The 16,281-nt window shown below is 37.4% G+C and overlaps 1 protein-coding gene across 3 annotated transcripts; it reads left to right on the top strand.

Moving 5' to 3' along the window:
- The first annotated feature begins 5,099 nt into the window (after positions 1-5,099).
- On the top strand, positions 5,100-9,404 carry LOC122017893. Of its 3 annotated transcripts, none has more exons than XM_042575608.1 (2): positions 5,100-5,220; positions 5,354-9,404. In XM_042575608.1, the coding sequence occupies exon 2, from the start codon at positions 6,190-6,192 to the stop codon at positions 9,043-9,045; it is 2,856 nt and encodes a 951-aa protein (XP_042431542.1). In that variant the 5' UTR covers positions 5,100-5,220; positions 5,354-6,189; the 3' UTR covers positions 9,046-9,404. The 3 variants fall into 3 exon arrangements, with proteins under 3 accessions (XP_042431542.1, XP_042431544.1, XP_042431543.1); XM_042575610.1 differs by lacking the exon at positions 5,100-5,220 and having other exon boundaries at positions 5,278-5,619; positions 6,125-9,404; XM_042575609.1 differs by lacking the exon at positions 5,100-5,220 and having other exon boundaries at positions 5,279-5,619; positions 5,879-9,404.
- The last annotated feature ends 6,877 nt before the right edge of the window (positions 9,405-16,281 follow it).

The raw sequence follows: 16,281 nt of genomic DNA, 5'->3' as shown, positions 1-16,281 counted from the left end.
AACGCCGCGCACGCTCTTCACGCCCATCGGAGTACTCTTCCGCAACTCTCTCGTCCTTCGGACGCACCGAGCCCGTCAACTCCCTTCCCGTGCCATCCTTCTCGCTAGCTGCGTCTTCCGCTCGACTTCCTGCGCTCCTAAGCTCCTGCACACTTAGACACAGGGATCAAATACAACGCAGGACCTAACCAACTTGGTTGATCACATCAAAACTACCACGGGGTCCAACAATCTCCCCCTTTTTGATGTGCATCAACCCAAGTTCAAGTTAGGGTTAAAATAGACATAAAAAGTAATTTTAAAAAAAAATTACTAAACTAACAAGTTAAGTATAATTTTTGCAATTAGTAAAATTGCAACAAAAATAGAAAAAGAAATTTAAATTTCAAATTTTTTCTAACTCCCCCTAAACTTGTACTTTTCTCTCCCCCTTTGATCACAGCAAAAATGGGGTTAATAAAAATAGAGAGAATTATCCAACAATATGTTAGGTAAAATAAATGGTTCAAAAATATTCCAAGTAAGAATGAAATTTTGAAAAATTTTCTAGGTAAAATTTTGCAAGTCAAAAAGTTTCCACAAAAAAAAATTTCAAGTTAAAAAATTTTCCAAAAATTTTTAGTAAAATGAATTTTTGAATTTTTCAGAAGAATATTTAAAAAAAATTCTAAGTTAAATTACTTTTTGGAATTATAGAAAAGGCTTTTAACTTAGGCGAAAATAATAAAATTTTATTATTATTATTAAAACAAAATTCATTCTCAAGTTATTGCCATTTCTCTAACCTTATTATGATATCTAATTTCCACTTTAGTTTATCATAATTTTTTAGATTTAAGGAAAACAATATTAAGTATGCGAAATATTGTTTTGACAAAATAATTGATAAAAGATCTTTTGATAATTCGTTCGACAAATTATTTTGTAACTCACAAGAATCTTTTGGCAATGTTTTTAGTTTCAGAAATTCTTTCAACAAAATAGTTGGTAAAAAATATTTCGAATGTGTTTTTAATTGGAAAGATTCGTTCGACAAAATTTTTTCTAATCCAGAAAATTCTTTCGAAGATTTAATTTTTAATTCGCAAAAATTTTCAGGTACCTTCTCGATTAATGTAATTAATTGGTCAGAAGGTGGAGTCCATACCTGACTTACCTTGTCAGCTGTTGATTCTCCCCCTGTCGAGTTGCTTTCTTCCGAAGTCTCTTCCCCTTCATCGATGCTCATCTGGGATGAGCTTTCTGTGGCTTCATGATGGAATTCGGCTGTTGGGGCTGTTGCGGCATTTACCTTGGATTCAAACTCTTCATAGATCTTTAAGAACTTTTCCCAAAGTTCTTTTGCGCTATTGTACTCTCCGACTTTATCGAGATCTTCGTTTGGTATTGTGGTTAGAAGATGAAATTCAGCCCGCGCATTTGCCATAAACTCATCACGTTGCTTTTTGTTCCAGAGGTATTTCTCGAGCTCTTCACCGTTTGCTTTCTTTGGTGCTTCATAACCAGATTTCATTATTAAATAAATAGAAAAATCAGAGTTAAGGTATACTTCCATCTTTTGCTTCCATGAAGCAAGCTCCCCCTCGAATGCAGGTGGGTAGTCACTGTCTCCGACCATCGTTTTGATCGTTGTGCGTCAGTCGGCGGTTAGTCCTTCTGAGCGGTCTGGCTCTGATACCACTTGTTGGTGCAGCGGAGACCGGCAAGAGGGGGTGAATTACTTAAAACAAAAAGTAACTATACCCTCATCGTACTTTCAACTCAGTTAGTGCAATAGTTAATAAAATAATAAAACAGTAAAAGAAAGACACAGAAGAATTAACCTGGTTACAACCAAGGAGGTTGTTAATCCAGGGCAATAGAAGCACACTAAAAGAAACTCTCCTTTGCTGAAGGCGGAGAAACCTTTTACACTTTCAAAAGCTCAGAACTATTGCTAGGAAACACTACAGATTGAATGCTTGAGTTGTTCTACAATTCCTAGCTCCAGGGGCCTTTATATAGGTCCTGGAAATTCTATCCCGAGGCTCCAAGGCGCCTCAAATGAGAGTCCAAGGCGCCTCCATGGGAGTCAGCGGATAAAACTTTATCCGCGCGCAGAACAGTCACTTTGACCTGTTGAAGGCGCCTTCAACAGGGTTGAAGGCGCCTTCATGATGGAGGCGCCTCCAAGCAGGCTTGGAGGCGCCTCCAAGCTGGCAGCCTACTTTTCAGCCTGGTTTCTTCAGCTTCCGACGCTCCGTTCTTTTGGGTGATTGCGGCCAACCGGAATAGGGTTCACCCGAACCCAATTCCCGGCCTTCTCCTCGAGCAGCCTTCCGTCCCGGCTTAACGTCCCTCGAACGCCGCGCACGCTCTTCACGCCCACCAGAGTACTCTTCCGCAGCTCTCTCGTCCTTCGGACGCACCGAGCCCATCAGCTCCCTTCCCGTGCCATCCTTCTCGCTAGCTGCGTCTTCCGCTCGACTTCCTGCGCTCCTAAGCTCCTGCACACTTAGACACAGGGATCAAATACAACGCAGGACCTAACCAACTTGGTTGATCACATCAAAACTACCACGGGGTCCAACAGGTTTGAGCTTAACTTGAGCTTGATTTGTTTAGATGTTATCGAACTCTTAATTCAAGCTTGTTTGATTGTTTTAAACTTTTACATTTTAAACTTATTTTATTAGTTATTGACTTTGACAATACAAATATATTTATTTTGAAAGTTTCTTAGTAAGTTGATAAGAGTTTTATTAATGAACATAATTTACAAACATTGTTCACAAATATTCACGAACGTTGTTTTTCAACATGTTCACGAACATTATTCACTAATATTAACAATCTAAACACATATGTATTTAAACTTGTTTGTTTAGTTAAATAAGTTATTCAAGTTTACTCATTTAATTAAGCTTGTATATATTGAACGAACATAAACAAGCTCTTACCAAGTTGAATACCAAACTTGTTCATAAACGTTCAGTTAATTTACAGCCCTATTCTTCAATCTTCTTGTGTTAAAAGAAAAAATGGAAGATGCGAGGAAAAAGAATAATGCGATACAGTCGAAAGAGGATGACTACTCCAATTACGATGTAAAAAGAATTGGGGGCCAAGTTGTGATAATAGTATATGAAAATATTGAGACACTTTGGAGAAGAATGTTGGGATAGGGAAGCACAGCTCACTCAAAAGGTGACTTTTGAAGAAGGCTGCGAAACCTAGGGAGGACGATCTAGTCGATCGTTACCATTTGGAAGTCTTATTAGATGGTCGATCGAGATCCTATAGGTGGTCCTTAATTGATCTAAGACTACATTGGTGAAGCTTAACTCAATAGACTTATACCATAGAGTAGAAGACGATTCCCCAGTCATTGTGATGAATACTATCAGACTACAAAGGTTATAAATAAAGGACACCTGATTGAGAGATGATTGAAACAAACATGACAGGAAGAAACAAAGTAACTTATTGAACGAGATGACACAAAGAGCTTGAAGATGAAGAATCGTTGTCTCAGAAGCAGTGATTGCACGATTAAGGGCAAGGGCATCATTCTTCAACCTAATATATCTCAACGAGTTTGACTGAGAATGTCGAATCTTTGCTATCACATAATCAGGATGAAATTTTGACCCTTGGATCAAACACATGGGTTAAATCAAATCTGAATAATCATTACAATACACATGATGCTCCGTATTCCTTGTCATGAGTCATATCACATTAATGTGATGCAACTTTAAAGATGACGCATGCATTGCATTTAAAATGTAATGTCAAAGGTATGTCTATATTTAATGCATAATCTCTTTAGAAATATACAATAGATTTACCATGTGGCTAGGGCAGTCGAGGCAGTTGGAGTTGCCCCCTTCGATCACACCATAGTCCAGTCAGTCGAACTCCCTTTGACTAGACTCGAAGACAAGACTTATGATCCAGGAGGTAATCATAGAGTACCCATGGACAAAGAGATCAACAATCTTGTTGAAATGCCGAACGGTGTCAAGGAAGAGCGAAACCACTCCTCGAGTCTGTACGAACTAGACTACTAGTAGCCCTCAACTCCATGGCGCTCCTTACTTCAGGTTGTTCATCCTTGAGCTGCCCCTCGACTTGACAACATCTCGACTTCATGATGCTCCCAACCCTGAGTTGTTTGTCCCTGAGCTGCCCTCGATTTGACGTCATCTCGACTTCATAATGTTTTGGATCCTGGGTCGCTTGTCTCCGAGTTGCCTCCTAACTTACCAGCGACGCCTCGACTCCATGACATAACTGAAGATAATGCCACCGTTTATTTCAGGAAGTAAATAACACACGCACGAATCTTGGGATTTCAGATTATTTTAGGAAGTAGATAACAATACACATGTGGACTTTGGGATTTCTGACTATTTCGGGAAGTAGATAACGATCGCGTGGATCTAGGAATTTCAGAAAGTAGTTAACAATAGCATGGATCTCAAAATTTTAAACTATTTCAAGAAATAAATAACAATCTTGTGGATCTCAGGACATGTGAAGAATGTAGAAAGAAGTTGCCACTCTATAAAATGTAGTCCGCCCCTATGGACTCAGGTACGCGAACACACATATCTAAAATTCTAAACGTGTCTTTTTTCATTCTTCTTCTTCCACCTCTACCGGTAATTGATTTGAACGTCGGAGTGGCTGCGTCAAAAAACCTTTGACCATCATTCAAACTCATTTTTTTCATCTTCTCTATTCCGACTCTAGCAGATCTCTCTATTAATCATCGTTGTCACTAAACAATTGACGACCAAGATAGCTTCTACACCTATGCACGGGTGATTCGATCATCGACATTCTCAGATGGTGTCAACGACTATTTACTCTCCTCCAAATTTCACCTCAAGTGAATCACCTCAATTTTAACATAGAAAATGCAAGTGCTGGATGAAAATGCTGGTTGACTTTAAGAAAAGCCACAATTTAGTTGGCCAGAGCCCCACCTGGTCGTATAATAATAGATTATGGATAGTGCTCGGTGAACGATGGATGGTTATTTGATTAGTCAATGATATCTATCTATTTCTTCTCAACGTAATCCATAATAGATATAAGAAAAACCGGCGTGTGCTTTTACTTTGATCCTGATAGAATTTTCTTTTCCTTTCTTATGGCACAATCAACTCTGCCTTCCTCTCTTATTAAATTACTATGGAGCTTCTTCCCTTGTCCGCACGCAGTTTGCTGCAAGTTCGTATCCGTAGACTAAATTGATTTTCAATTATTTCCTTTATTTGACTTGCTAAATAAAATCTCTCTCCTTTTCCCCTAATAAACGAAGATAATCTAATTTTTCTGCTCTCCTCGTTTGTTCCGTTCTTAGGTGCTCCTCCGCCTCTGAACCCTCCATCCACTCAACAGCAATCCCTCCATCCTCAGTGACGGTGGGTGGAGATGAACTAGAGAGAGAGAGAGAGAGAGAGAGAGAGAGTTTCGATCTTGTCAGGAGCTTGGCGATCGGTGGTGCGTTGAGATACCTCTGGTTCTGGAGTCCTTCGGTGGGCTCTGATCTAGTTTATCAAATTATCTCTTCCAAAGCCTTGTTTTGGTTTGAATGCATGAGAGATTCGTCTTCTTTTGATTCCTTTGGTAGGCACTGATCTAGTTTCTCAAATTCCTTTTTACCAAAGCGTTGTTTCGGTTTGAATCCGAGGTATTTGGCTGATTGATTTCGACTGATCTGAGAGGAGAAAAGGAAAAAGGGGATTTTGGTGCCGATTTTTGTTATTGTCTTCTCTATTTTTTCTTTATTATTTTTGTAGTCGTTTTGCCCTCTTTTCAGTTTTCCATCCTCATCTTCACTCTCCTCCTTTTCGTTCTCACTTTAGTTTTCTTTATGTTGAATTAGGTTGGAGTCTTCTCAAAGTTGTCGTCTTTGGGTTGCTTCCGATGGGAATTTCAGAGATTAGGACTTTGAATGCTCAACTTTTCTTTACCTTCCTCTTACTGTCGCCAAAAGTAAAAGCTGGCTGAATCTTAGCTTAGATGGTTTCTTTTCCTCATTCCCTCCACTGATCTCGAATTCTCGTCCTGATCGTCTCAAAATTTGGTTTTTGAAAGGAGTCTCGGATCTTTATTCTTCTGTGGCTTTTAGGGTTTGATCTGATTCAGATATCCCTCGAGGGCTGTTGGATGGAAAGGCTTGGATGAGCAGTATAGATGCATCTCTCTCTATGGAAGCCCATCTCCCACTGCGCCGCCCTAATACTCGACAAGAGGAATCGGTGGCGGGATGGTGGCGGCAAGGGCTTGTCGGAGGAGAGGTGCGAGCGGCGATCGTCGATACTCCGGCACATTCAGGGGAACAAGCTCCGGGAGGCTCTCGAGGAGGCCTCCGAAGATGGCTCCCTCTTCAAGTCCCTGGACATGGAGATGGACCCGGAGAACGCAGGCAACACCGACGAAGGCTCCATTAACCGGTCGAGATCCGTCGCTCGCCTCAACGCCCAGCGGGAGTTCCTCCAGGCCACTGCTCTCGCCGCCCAGCGCACTTTCCACTCTGCCGATTCCATTCCCTCCCTGGATGAGGCCTTGTCGAAGTTCCTCAGCACGTACCCCAAGTATCAGTCCTCCAACAAAATCGATGAGCTGAGACTCGATGAGTATTGCCACCTGTCGGACGCCTCTGCCAAGGTATGCCTCGACTATTGCGGCTTTGGTTTGTTCTCCTACATCCAGAGCTTCCAAAGCTGGGAATCTTCGGCATTTAGTCTCTCTGAGATTACTGCTAACTTGATCAACCATGCTTTGTACGGCGGCGGTGAGAAAGGGACTGTCGAGCATGACATCAAAACTCGTGTCATGGACTACCTCAACATTCCCGAGAATGAGTATAGTCTAGTTTTCACTTTCAGTAGAGGCTCCGCTTTCAAATTGCTCTCTGAAACTTATCCTTTTCATACCAATAAGCTGTTGACAATGTTTGATCATGAGAGCCAGTCTGTTAATTGGATGACCCAGAGTGCCAAGGAGAAGGGAGCCAAGGTCTATAGTGCAACATTTAAGTGGCCAACTCTCAAGCTCTGCTCAACGGAGTTGAGGAAGCAAATCTTAGGCAAGAGGAGGAGGAGGAGGAGGAAGAAGGACACGGCTGTAGGTCTTTTCGTCTTCCCAGTTCAGTCTAGAGTGACCGGAGCAAAGTACTCATACCAGTGGATGGCTTTGGCTCAGCAGAATAATTGGCATGTGTTGCTTGATGCTGGATCTTTGGGTCCAAAGGACATGGATTCTCTTGGCCTTTCACTCTTCCGACCGGATTTCATCATCACTTCATTTTACCGGGTGTTTGGATATGATCCAACAGGTTTTGGATGCCTCCTAATCAAGAAATCTGTGATGGGAAGCCTGCAGAGCCAGAATGGTGGCACTGGATCAGGAATAGTGAGGATTGTTCCTGTGTTTCCTCAGTATTTAAGTGACTCAGGGGATGGTCTTGATGTATTGGATGGGCTTGATGCTGAAAACATCAACGGAAATGATGAATCTTCCACGTCAAAGACTCACAAAGGATCCCAGCCACCTGCCTTTTCAGGTGCATTTACATCAGCTCAAGTAAGAGATGTATTTGACACTGAGATGGATCAGAACAACAACTCGGATCATGATGGAGCCAGCACTATCTTTGATGATACAGACAGCATTTCTGTTGGGGAGGTCATGAAGAGCCCCGTTTTTAGTGAGGATGAATCATCGGACAACTCCTTTTGGATTGATTTGGGTCAGAGCCCATATGGATCAGACCATTCAATGCAGTTGAACAAAGGGAAGTTTGGTTCACCAATACCACCTTCATGGCTTACTGGAAAGAAGAATCATAAGGTGTCACTCAAGGAGGCTTCCAGGATGTTGGAAAACCCTCTTTTTAATGATCATGCTCTATCCTTTGATGCAGCTGTCCTCTCAGTTTCTCAGGAACAAGGTCGTTTAAAGCAGAGCTCACACGAGGGGCTGTCTCAAAATAGAGAGGATCATTCTCACTTGCAGAAAGTGACAGAGATAGAGGAAGAACCTAGAGTAAAGGAAGCAACGCAAAAACAGTCTGTTAAGTTTTCTTCTCCCAGCGGAAGGAGAATCATTGGCTCAACTTCTGGTTTATCACCTTCCACTGGTCGTGAGAATGGTTCAGCGTCAGAAATATACCCTGAAGTTCAGAATGAATTGAAAGAGAGTGCCATAAGAAGGGAAACAGAAGGTGAGTTTCGGCTTTTAGGAAGGAGAGAAGGAAATAATAACAAGTTTTCAGGTGGAAAATTCTTAGGAGTGCAAGAGAATGAAAGAGTTCCCAGCATGGATAGGAGGGTATCCTTCAGCATAGAGGATAACAAAACTAATGAATTTTCCTATCACAATTCTGATGTCGGAGAGAGTTCTCAACAAAGATTTGATGATGAAGAGGACCATGGTGATGGTGCCACGGATGACGATTCTCAAGAATGGGGAAGATTAGAACCTGAAATTGTTTGTCGACATTTAGATCATGTGAACATGATGGGTCTCAATAAGACAACTCTGAAACTAAGATATCTCATCAACTGGCTAGTGACGTCTTTACTTCAGTTGAGGTTACCAGGTTCAGCCGGGGGCAGTGATTTGCCTCTGATCCAGATTTATGGTCCAAAGATCAAATATGAAAGGGGTGCAGCTGTGGCCTTCAATGTAAAGGATGGTAATGGGGCAGTGATCAAACCAGAAATTGTTCAAAAGCTTGCTGAGAACAATGGTATTTCCTTGGGCACTGGCTTCCTTACTCATATAGGCCTCATGGACGATCATAAATTTTTACCAGGAGAAGTTCTCTCCGATACCTCCTTACAGCATTCTGCAAGCAATCAACAAGCTAGGAAGAAAAACAGTAAGAATGGCGTGATTAGAGTGGAGGTTCTTACCGCTTCACTTGGTTTCCTCACCAACTTTGAGGATGTGTACAGACTGTGGGCATTTGTAGCCAAGTTTCTGAATCCTGCATTTTCTCAAACTGATAGATTGACAACCATCGCAGAGGCTTCAGAAATATAAATAGACATGGTTTGTGGATGTTCTCCTGATCGGCGTGGAACCATCATGTTGCACCTCCAGTGTAATTCAAACACCGGGCAACCTGAAGCAATTGCAAGCATTTTTAAGTCATGAATTGGATGAAACTTAACCCTTTTGTGTTTATGATATGTACAATAGTTTCCTTCCTTCTTTGGATGAACAAAATATGCAGTGCTTGGGGCGAATTTGATTTATTATGTATGTACCTTTTTCTAGGTGCCCATATTTTTATTTGATGTAGAGTTTGCCAGAGAAATATCACAGGGCTGTTCCAAATGCAGTGTTTGTCTTAATTGTTGGCCATTTTAAAGAGTTTCCTGTGGTTATATTCTCTTTTAGTATTGTAAATTCGCCTTTATATATCTGAAGAACTTTAATTTGACCCAAATATAAAAAGGATGTGGCTCAGGAAAAAAATTTAGCATTGCCAAATTTATCTAAAAGTATTCTGTTATATTAATATTTTTATTTAAAATTTTACAGATGAACTTATTTCAATAAGTATTCTGTTATACCTTCTTTACAGATGAACTTTTATTTTTATTGTAATGGCAAGACGGTCGAAGCCCAATCTATTATTTCAATAGGATTTACTAAGATTTGTAGCTATAACAGACTGACAATAGATTTCTTCAGAAAATTGATCTTTGTATACTTTTACTATATCTATGGTTTTCTAGATTATGTTGTCTTTGAATTGCTTGTCCTGTAGAATGTGCCAAAGAAGTTCATGGATTATTTGAAAGGTCAGACATCAAATTTTGCTGATTTGAAGGGACCAAGTGGCAATGTGTGGCACGTAGGAATTGCAAAGATTGCCGGCGACCTTAAAACTCACAGTTTGGACGAAGATGACGTCTGAGTCTTTAGGCTTAATGGACACTATGGATAAGTTCGCTTCGCCTTTTGCCCCTTAATGAGCACTATGACTTTGATGTGCTAATTTGTGAGAAAGCATCATCCTTTTTTGGCTGAGAACAAAACCAGCGACACATCATAGATGAGAAATGGTTCAATTGAGATCTTGTGTATCTCATAACATGCTAATTTGTCCGAGGGCAGCCATTATTTTAGAATATATATATATATATATATATTTTTTTTTGAAATAGAGGTGTAAATGAATCAAGCCGCTCGTGAGTTATTCGAAACTCGATTTGATAAAAGTTCGTTTGAGTTCGTTTAATGAAGTTCGTTAAGATAAATAAATCAAGTTCAAGATTCACAATACTCGGCTCGTTAGTTCATGAACATGCTCGTTAAGTTCATTAATCGATTTTTAAATAAAAAAATAATAATTTTGATATTAAATTTATAGATTTTAACAATATAGATAAATATATTAAATTTATTTATTAGAATAAAATTATAAATTTTAATAAGAATATTATAATTTTCTCTAAATATATAATTTAATTTTTAATGAATACTTAAATTCATAATTTATATTTATTAAGTTCGTTTAGGTTCGATAAAAACTCGAATAAGCTCATGAGTCATGAATATATTCAGTAAATAAAGTTCAAACTCGACTCGATTATAAATGAATCAAGCTTAAATATTCAAGAGTTAATTTCGACTCAACTCGATTATACTCCTATTTTAATTTGAAACCATACAAAAATTATCTAAGTCAGCGAGAATTCACTGCAGGACAATGCTGAAAGAACAGAGGATTGACCGAGGAAATGTTCAGCCACCAGGTAACAATCAGCATCTAACAAATTCAGAAACTTTTTTGTTCTTTTGTTTTTCTTATGTTATTGCAAAAGGAATTTCGCTTCTTACTTTGTTACTCACAAAATGTTTCATCAGGATACCTCGATGATCATAAGCCAACAAGTAAGGAGTACATAACATCTATAATAAGCTAAATAATGCATCTATAATAGGATTTAACTATCATGAATCTTTAAAATAATATTAGAAATTGAAACAATAGTTAGCGAAGAGCTAATCTGAATCTATCGGAGAGAACTACTGCTTATTGTTGAAGATCATACAAACGTAGTAGAAGTCTTTCACAGGATTGAGCCGGCAACCTTTGTCCTTCTCAATGGGGGAGAAGAATCAAGAGGAAGAAAGCACAATTCAACATGTCCTAAAATGAACCATATCTCTTCCTTTATATACCTGACCAACCTACAGGGACTATCCAGTATAAAGTTCATCCATCATTAACAACCCATCAATATTAATGAATCGGATTAATAAATCTATACATTGAATGCACATCAATTTAATCCAGACCCCCTTTATATGCAATAAAGTATTAGATCACTTAATTGAGATTTAATTTCCTTAATGATAATTAGTTGTATATGTGTTAATCAAATGTAAGCTAATCTTATGGAGATTAAGTCCACCATGTGAACTCCATTGGATTTAATTCACCCATGTGGACTTAATCCTATTATTTTCCACTTGGGTTATACTTGATTTCTTATATACCATACAACCTCTTAGTTGAGCTCAACATATCAAACTTTATGGGTTAAATACCCCTTTAAATAATTTGGTTCATTAAATCAATTGGTACATGGCTAAAGAAGTCATAGCTACTATATCTCTCATTAACTACATATATTAAATGTGAATGTGTAGTACAAGAATGACACAAAATGTGATATATAAGTGTTCATTCTCTATAAGTTCTCTTTATGACTCAAACTGGGTCCAAATCATATCTACCAAAACCTTATGCTAAATTGTAGTGGTAAATCATGATTTAACCTTATGACTCCAAATGGAGTCCACATCATATCTACAACAACCAAATGTATAAAATCGTAATGGTAAATATGATATACATATGTCAGAGAAAGTCAAAATCATGCACACATATAGAAAATTTGTAGTATATATAATGAGCCAAAATATATGTTCATGAATATAGAGCATCATAGAAAATACAGATTCCTACATAATGGATACTTTATCAAAAGGAAGAACTCTCATGCTCAATACATGCTGATGAAATACCTTGGGTGACGAGTCCTTGGTAAGTGGATCTGCTAATATGAAATTTATTCTTATATGCTCTATAATTATTTGACAATTCTAAACTCTTTCTTTAACTGCTAGAAACTTTATAGCGATGTGTTTAGATTTCAACAAACTGCGGTTGTTCTTGGAATATAATTCTGCAGCTTTATTATCACAGTTGATCCTCAATAGCTTGTCAATGCACCCAATGATCTATAAACCTATGATAAGATTTCACATCCATATCTCGTGCTTGGAAGCTTCTTAGCAGGTTATAAACTCTGCTTCCATAGTGAAAATGGCTATTAACGTCTGTTTGATGTTTTTCCATGATATAGCCCCTCCTGCCATCATGAAGACATAACTTGAGGTGGATCTCCTGTTATCTAAGCATTCAACAAAATTGGAGTCTGAATATCCAATTATCTCCAAATGACCTGATCTCCGATACATGAGCATGTAATCTTTCCTTCTTTACAAAAATCACATAATCCTCTTTACAACTTTCCAATGATTTGATCCAGGGTTACTCAAATATCCGCCAACATCTCCACAATGTACGTAAGATCCGGAGGTGTACATACTTGGGTACACATCAAACTCCCTACTACTGATGCACAGGAGAATTGCTGCATTTCCTTAATCTTAAGTTCATGATATGAACATTGTTGTAAGCTAAGTCTATCACTCTTTGCCACCGAAGTGTCGCCAGGAGCATAATTCAGGATGCCATATAGAATGAGCACCTTTTATATATAGGTCTTTTGTGATAGTCTAAATGTGTACCTTAAATAATCACGTAGAATCTGTATGCCTAAGACAAAGGATGCATCACCAATATCCTTTATTTCAAATTCATCGGATAGAAATGACTTAGTTTTTAACAGCAGACTCTTATCATTGCTTGCCAACAATATATCACATATATACAAAACAAGTATAATAAACTTGCTTTCACTGGACTTGATATACAAACATTGATTAATTGGATTCTCCTTGAAATTGTATGAAGAAACTACTTGATCAAACTTTTGGTATTATTGACTAGATGTATGCTTTAAATTATAAATGGACTTTCTTAGTTTACATACCAGGTATTTTAATCTCCTGACTCAAAGTTTTCCGGTTGCACCATATATATAGTTTCCTCAATATTTCTATTGAGAAACACAATCTTAACGTCCATTTGGTGTAGCTCTGGGTCATAATGAGTTACAAGTGTCATGATTACTCCAAATGAGTCTTTTGTTGAAACTGATGAAAAAGTCTCCTTATAATCAATTTCCTCCTTTTAAGTGAATCCCTTGGCGATTAAGCATGTCTTGTACTTTTTGACATTGTTATGTGAATCTCATTTGATTTTAAATATCCATTTACAACCAATAGGTTGTAAGTACCCCCTAGGTAGTTTTGATATGGTCAATCGAGATAAGTTAGGTCCTGTGTGTATTTGATGTCCTGTGTCTAAGTGTGCAGAAACTTAGGAGTACAAGAAGTTGAGCGGAAGACGCAACTAGCGAGAAGGATGACACGGGAAGGGAGTCGACTAGTTTGGTACGTTCGAGGTACGAGGTGCTGAAGAAGAGTACAACGATGGATGAGAAGGACACATGCGATGTATCTGAGGGACGAAAAACCAGGGAGGAAGCCTACTCGAGAAGAAGGTCGGAGTTGGGTTCAAGTGAGCTCAACTCCGGATAACTGAAGCATCACCCACGCAAAGAAGACCAATTGGACGCTGATCTGCCTTGTGGAAGGTGCCTTCCATAGCCTATGGAAGACGCCTTTAAAACCTTATGGAAGGCGCCTTCAAGCTAGTTGAAGGTGTCTTCAATACCTGTTAGCCGAAGATAAAGTTTTATCTTTGGTGGATAAAACTTAATCCATTGAAGGCGCCTTGAACCTACTTAAAGGCTCTTCCGAGCCACAGATAGAATTTTCTAGAGACTATAAAAAGACCTCTGAAGCTAGGAAATAGACAACAACTACTGTAAGCATTGTTAGTCTTTTTCTTGAGCTATCAACGTTTGTAAGAGGCTACTCCACCTTCAACGAAAGAGTATTTCTAATAAAGCTTTTTAACGCCTTGAATTAACAATCACCTAGGTTATAACCAAGTAAATTCAGTTTTCTTACTACTTTCCTTCTTTAGTTGTTCATTTTTATGCACTTTGTTTTTTAAAATTAATTGTGCATCTTTGCTAAGCAAAGCAAGAGATATTAGTTTTAGATTTTAGTTTCAGGCAATTCACTCTCCTCTTGATGGTTTACTGGGACCAACAAGTGATATCAGAGTGAGGACGCTTCAGAAGAAATAATCGTCGACCGAAGCACACAAGAAATGATCAAACTAAGCATCTACCCGCTTAAATTCGAGGGGGAGTTCGAAAAGAATTTCCCTACTTACTTTGTTTCTCACAAAATGTTTCATCAGGATACCTAGATGATCATAAGCCAACAGGTAAGGAGTTACATGACATCTATAACAAACTAAATGATGTATCTATAATAGGATTTAACTATCAGGAATATTTAAAGTAATATTAAAAATTGAAACAATAGCTAGCGAAAAAGCTGACCTGAATCTATCACAGAGGACTACTTCTTCTTACTTGTTGCTAAAGATCATACAAACTAAGCGGAAGTCTTCCACATAATAGAGTTGGGCCTGGCAACCTAGTTTCTTCTCAATGGGGGAGAAAAATCAAGAGGAAGAGAGCACGTACAATTCAACATGTCCTAAAATGAACCACATTTCTTCCTTTATATACTCGACCCAACCTATACAGACTATCTAGTATAAAGCTCATCTATCATTAACAACCCATCAATATTAATGAACCGGGTTAATGAATCTACATATTGAATGCAGATCAATTTAATCAAGACCCATTTATATGCAATAAAGTATTAGATCATTTAATTAAGATTTAATTTCCTTAATGATAATTAACTATGTATGTATTAATCAAATATAAATTAATCTTATAGAGATTAAGTCCACTGGATTAATTGAATTTAGTCCATATGAATTTAATCCTATGTGCAAATCTAAGTTAGGACACTCACAATGACAACATTATCAGAATCAATGAGGACAACCGAGATGTCAACAATAAAATTAAATAATAATAATAATAATAATAATAATAAGAAGAATAATGATAACAACATTATTGACATCGATGTGGATGACGAACGAGATATCAACAATAAAATCACGATAGGAAGTCATATATAACAATGACAATGGCAGCATTATTGGAATCCATGATACAGTGATAGATCCAGATAAAAAAAGAAGATGGTGCGCAAAGAAGAGAGTTGGAGTTTGTCTTCTTTTTCGCTGTCCCTCGGAATATAGTATACTGGTGGAATTTTTCGGGAGCAAAGGGGTGCTTAAGTACATCCCCGCTCCCTCCTAGATCCGCCACTGCCATGACAATGAAGAACAAGATATCAACTGTTTTTTGTTTTTTGTTTTTTGGGTATCAAAGGTCATCTCAAGCTAACTGATGCGAAGATATGAAAGTTTTCAGAATTAGCTCGTGCAGTTCAACCAGGAAATCCTTCTTTCTGAGTCGTAATGCGATCGAGCTTCATCCGTCACGGTTATCTCGTAAGCTCATAAACTTGCCGTTGACGCATCTTTAGTGTAATTTTCATATTGAAATAGTACAATTTTAGTATTAAACACTATTTTAATTCAACTCACTCACATCATATCACACCACAAAAATAAAATTTATTAAAATATTCTATTTTTTCTTATTCATAATTTAATTTCAATATACATTTTAATTTATAAACATTTTTTATGATAATTATTATATTTAAAACTAATACTTATTTATATTTGATATGTTAATTTTTAAAAAAATTTGGCAACCAACTAATATATATAAAAAATTATGATTTCCATTTTTAAAAATATTATAAAATAAATAGGTGATGTATTTTACATTTATGCATATCATAAATTTATAATATTTTATTTTATATATATTTTTTTATGAAATTAGTGATATAATTTATAAATATAATTATAATTAAAATATATTAAAGAAAACAAAAATATTTTTTTAATAAATTAAATATTTATAAATATACAAATAAAATTAAAATATGCTACTAAATACCTTAATTTAAATTTATAATAAATAATTAATATTACTATAAGTAATGAAGAAAAAATAATAATTAAAATTAATTTTTATTTATAATATTTAA

This window comes from Zingiber officinale, chromosome 8B, assembly GCF_018446385.1.
Source record: "Zingiber officinale cultivar Zhangliang chromosome 8B, Zo_v1.1, whole genome shotgun sequence".
In the NCBI taxonomy this organism is placed as follows: domain Eukaryota; kingdom Viridiplantae; phylum Streptophyta; class Magnoliopsida; order Zingiberales; family Zingiberaceae; genus Zingiber; species Zingiber officinale.
This window is presented reverse-complemented; position numbering and strand designations above follow the sequence as displayed.

What these genes read in the sequence shown, in the direction of transcription:
- LOC122017893 (XM_042575608.1), top strand. Translation starts at nt 6,190, where the DNA reads ATGCATCTCTCTCTATGGAAGCCCATCTCCCACTGCGCCGCCCTAATA.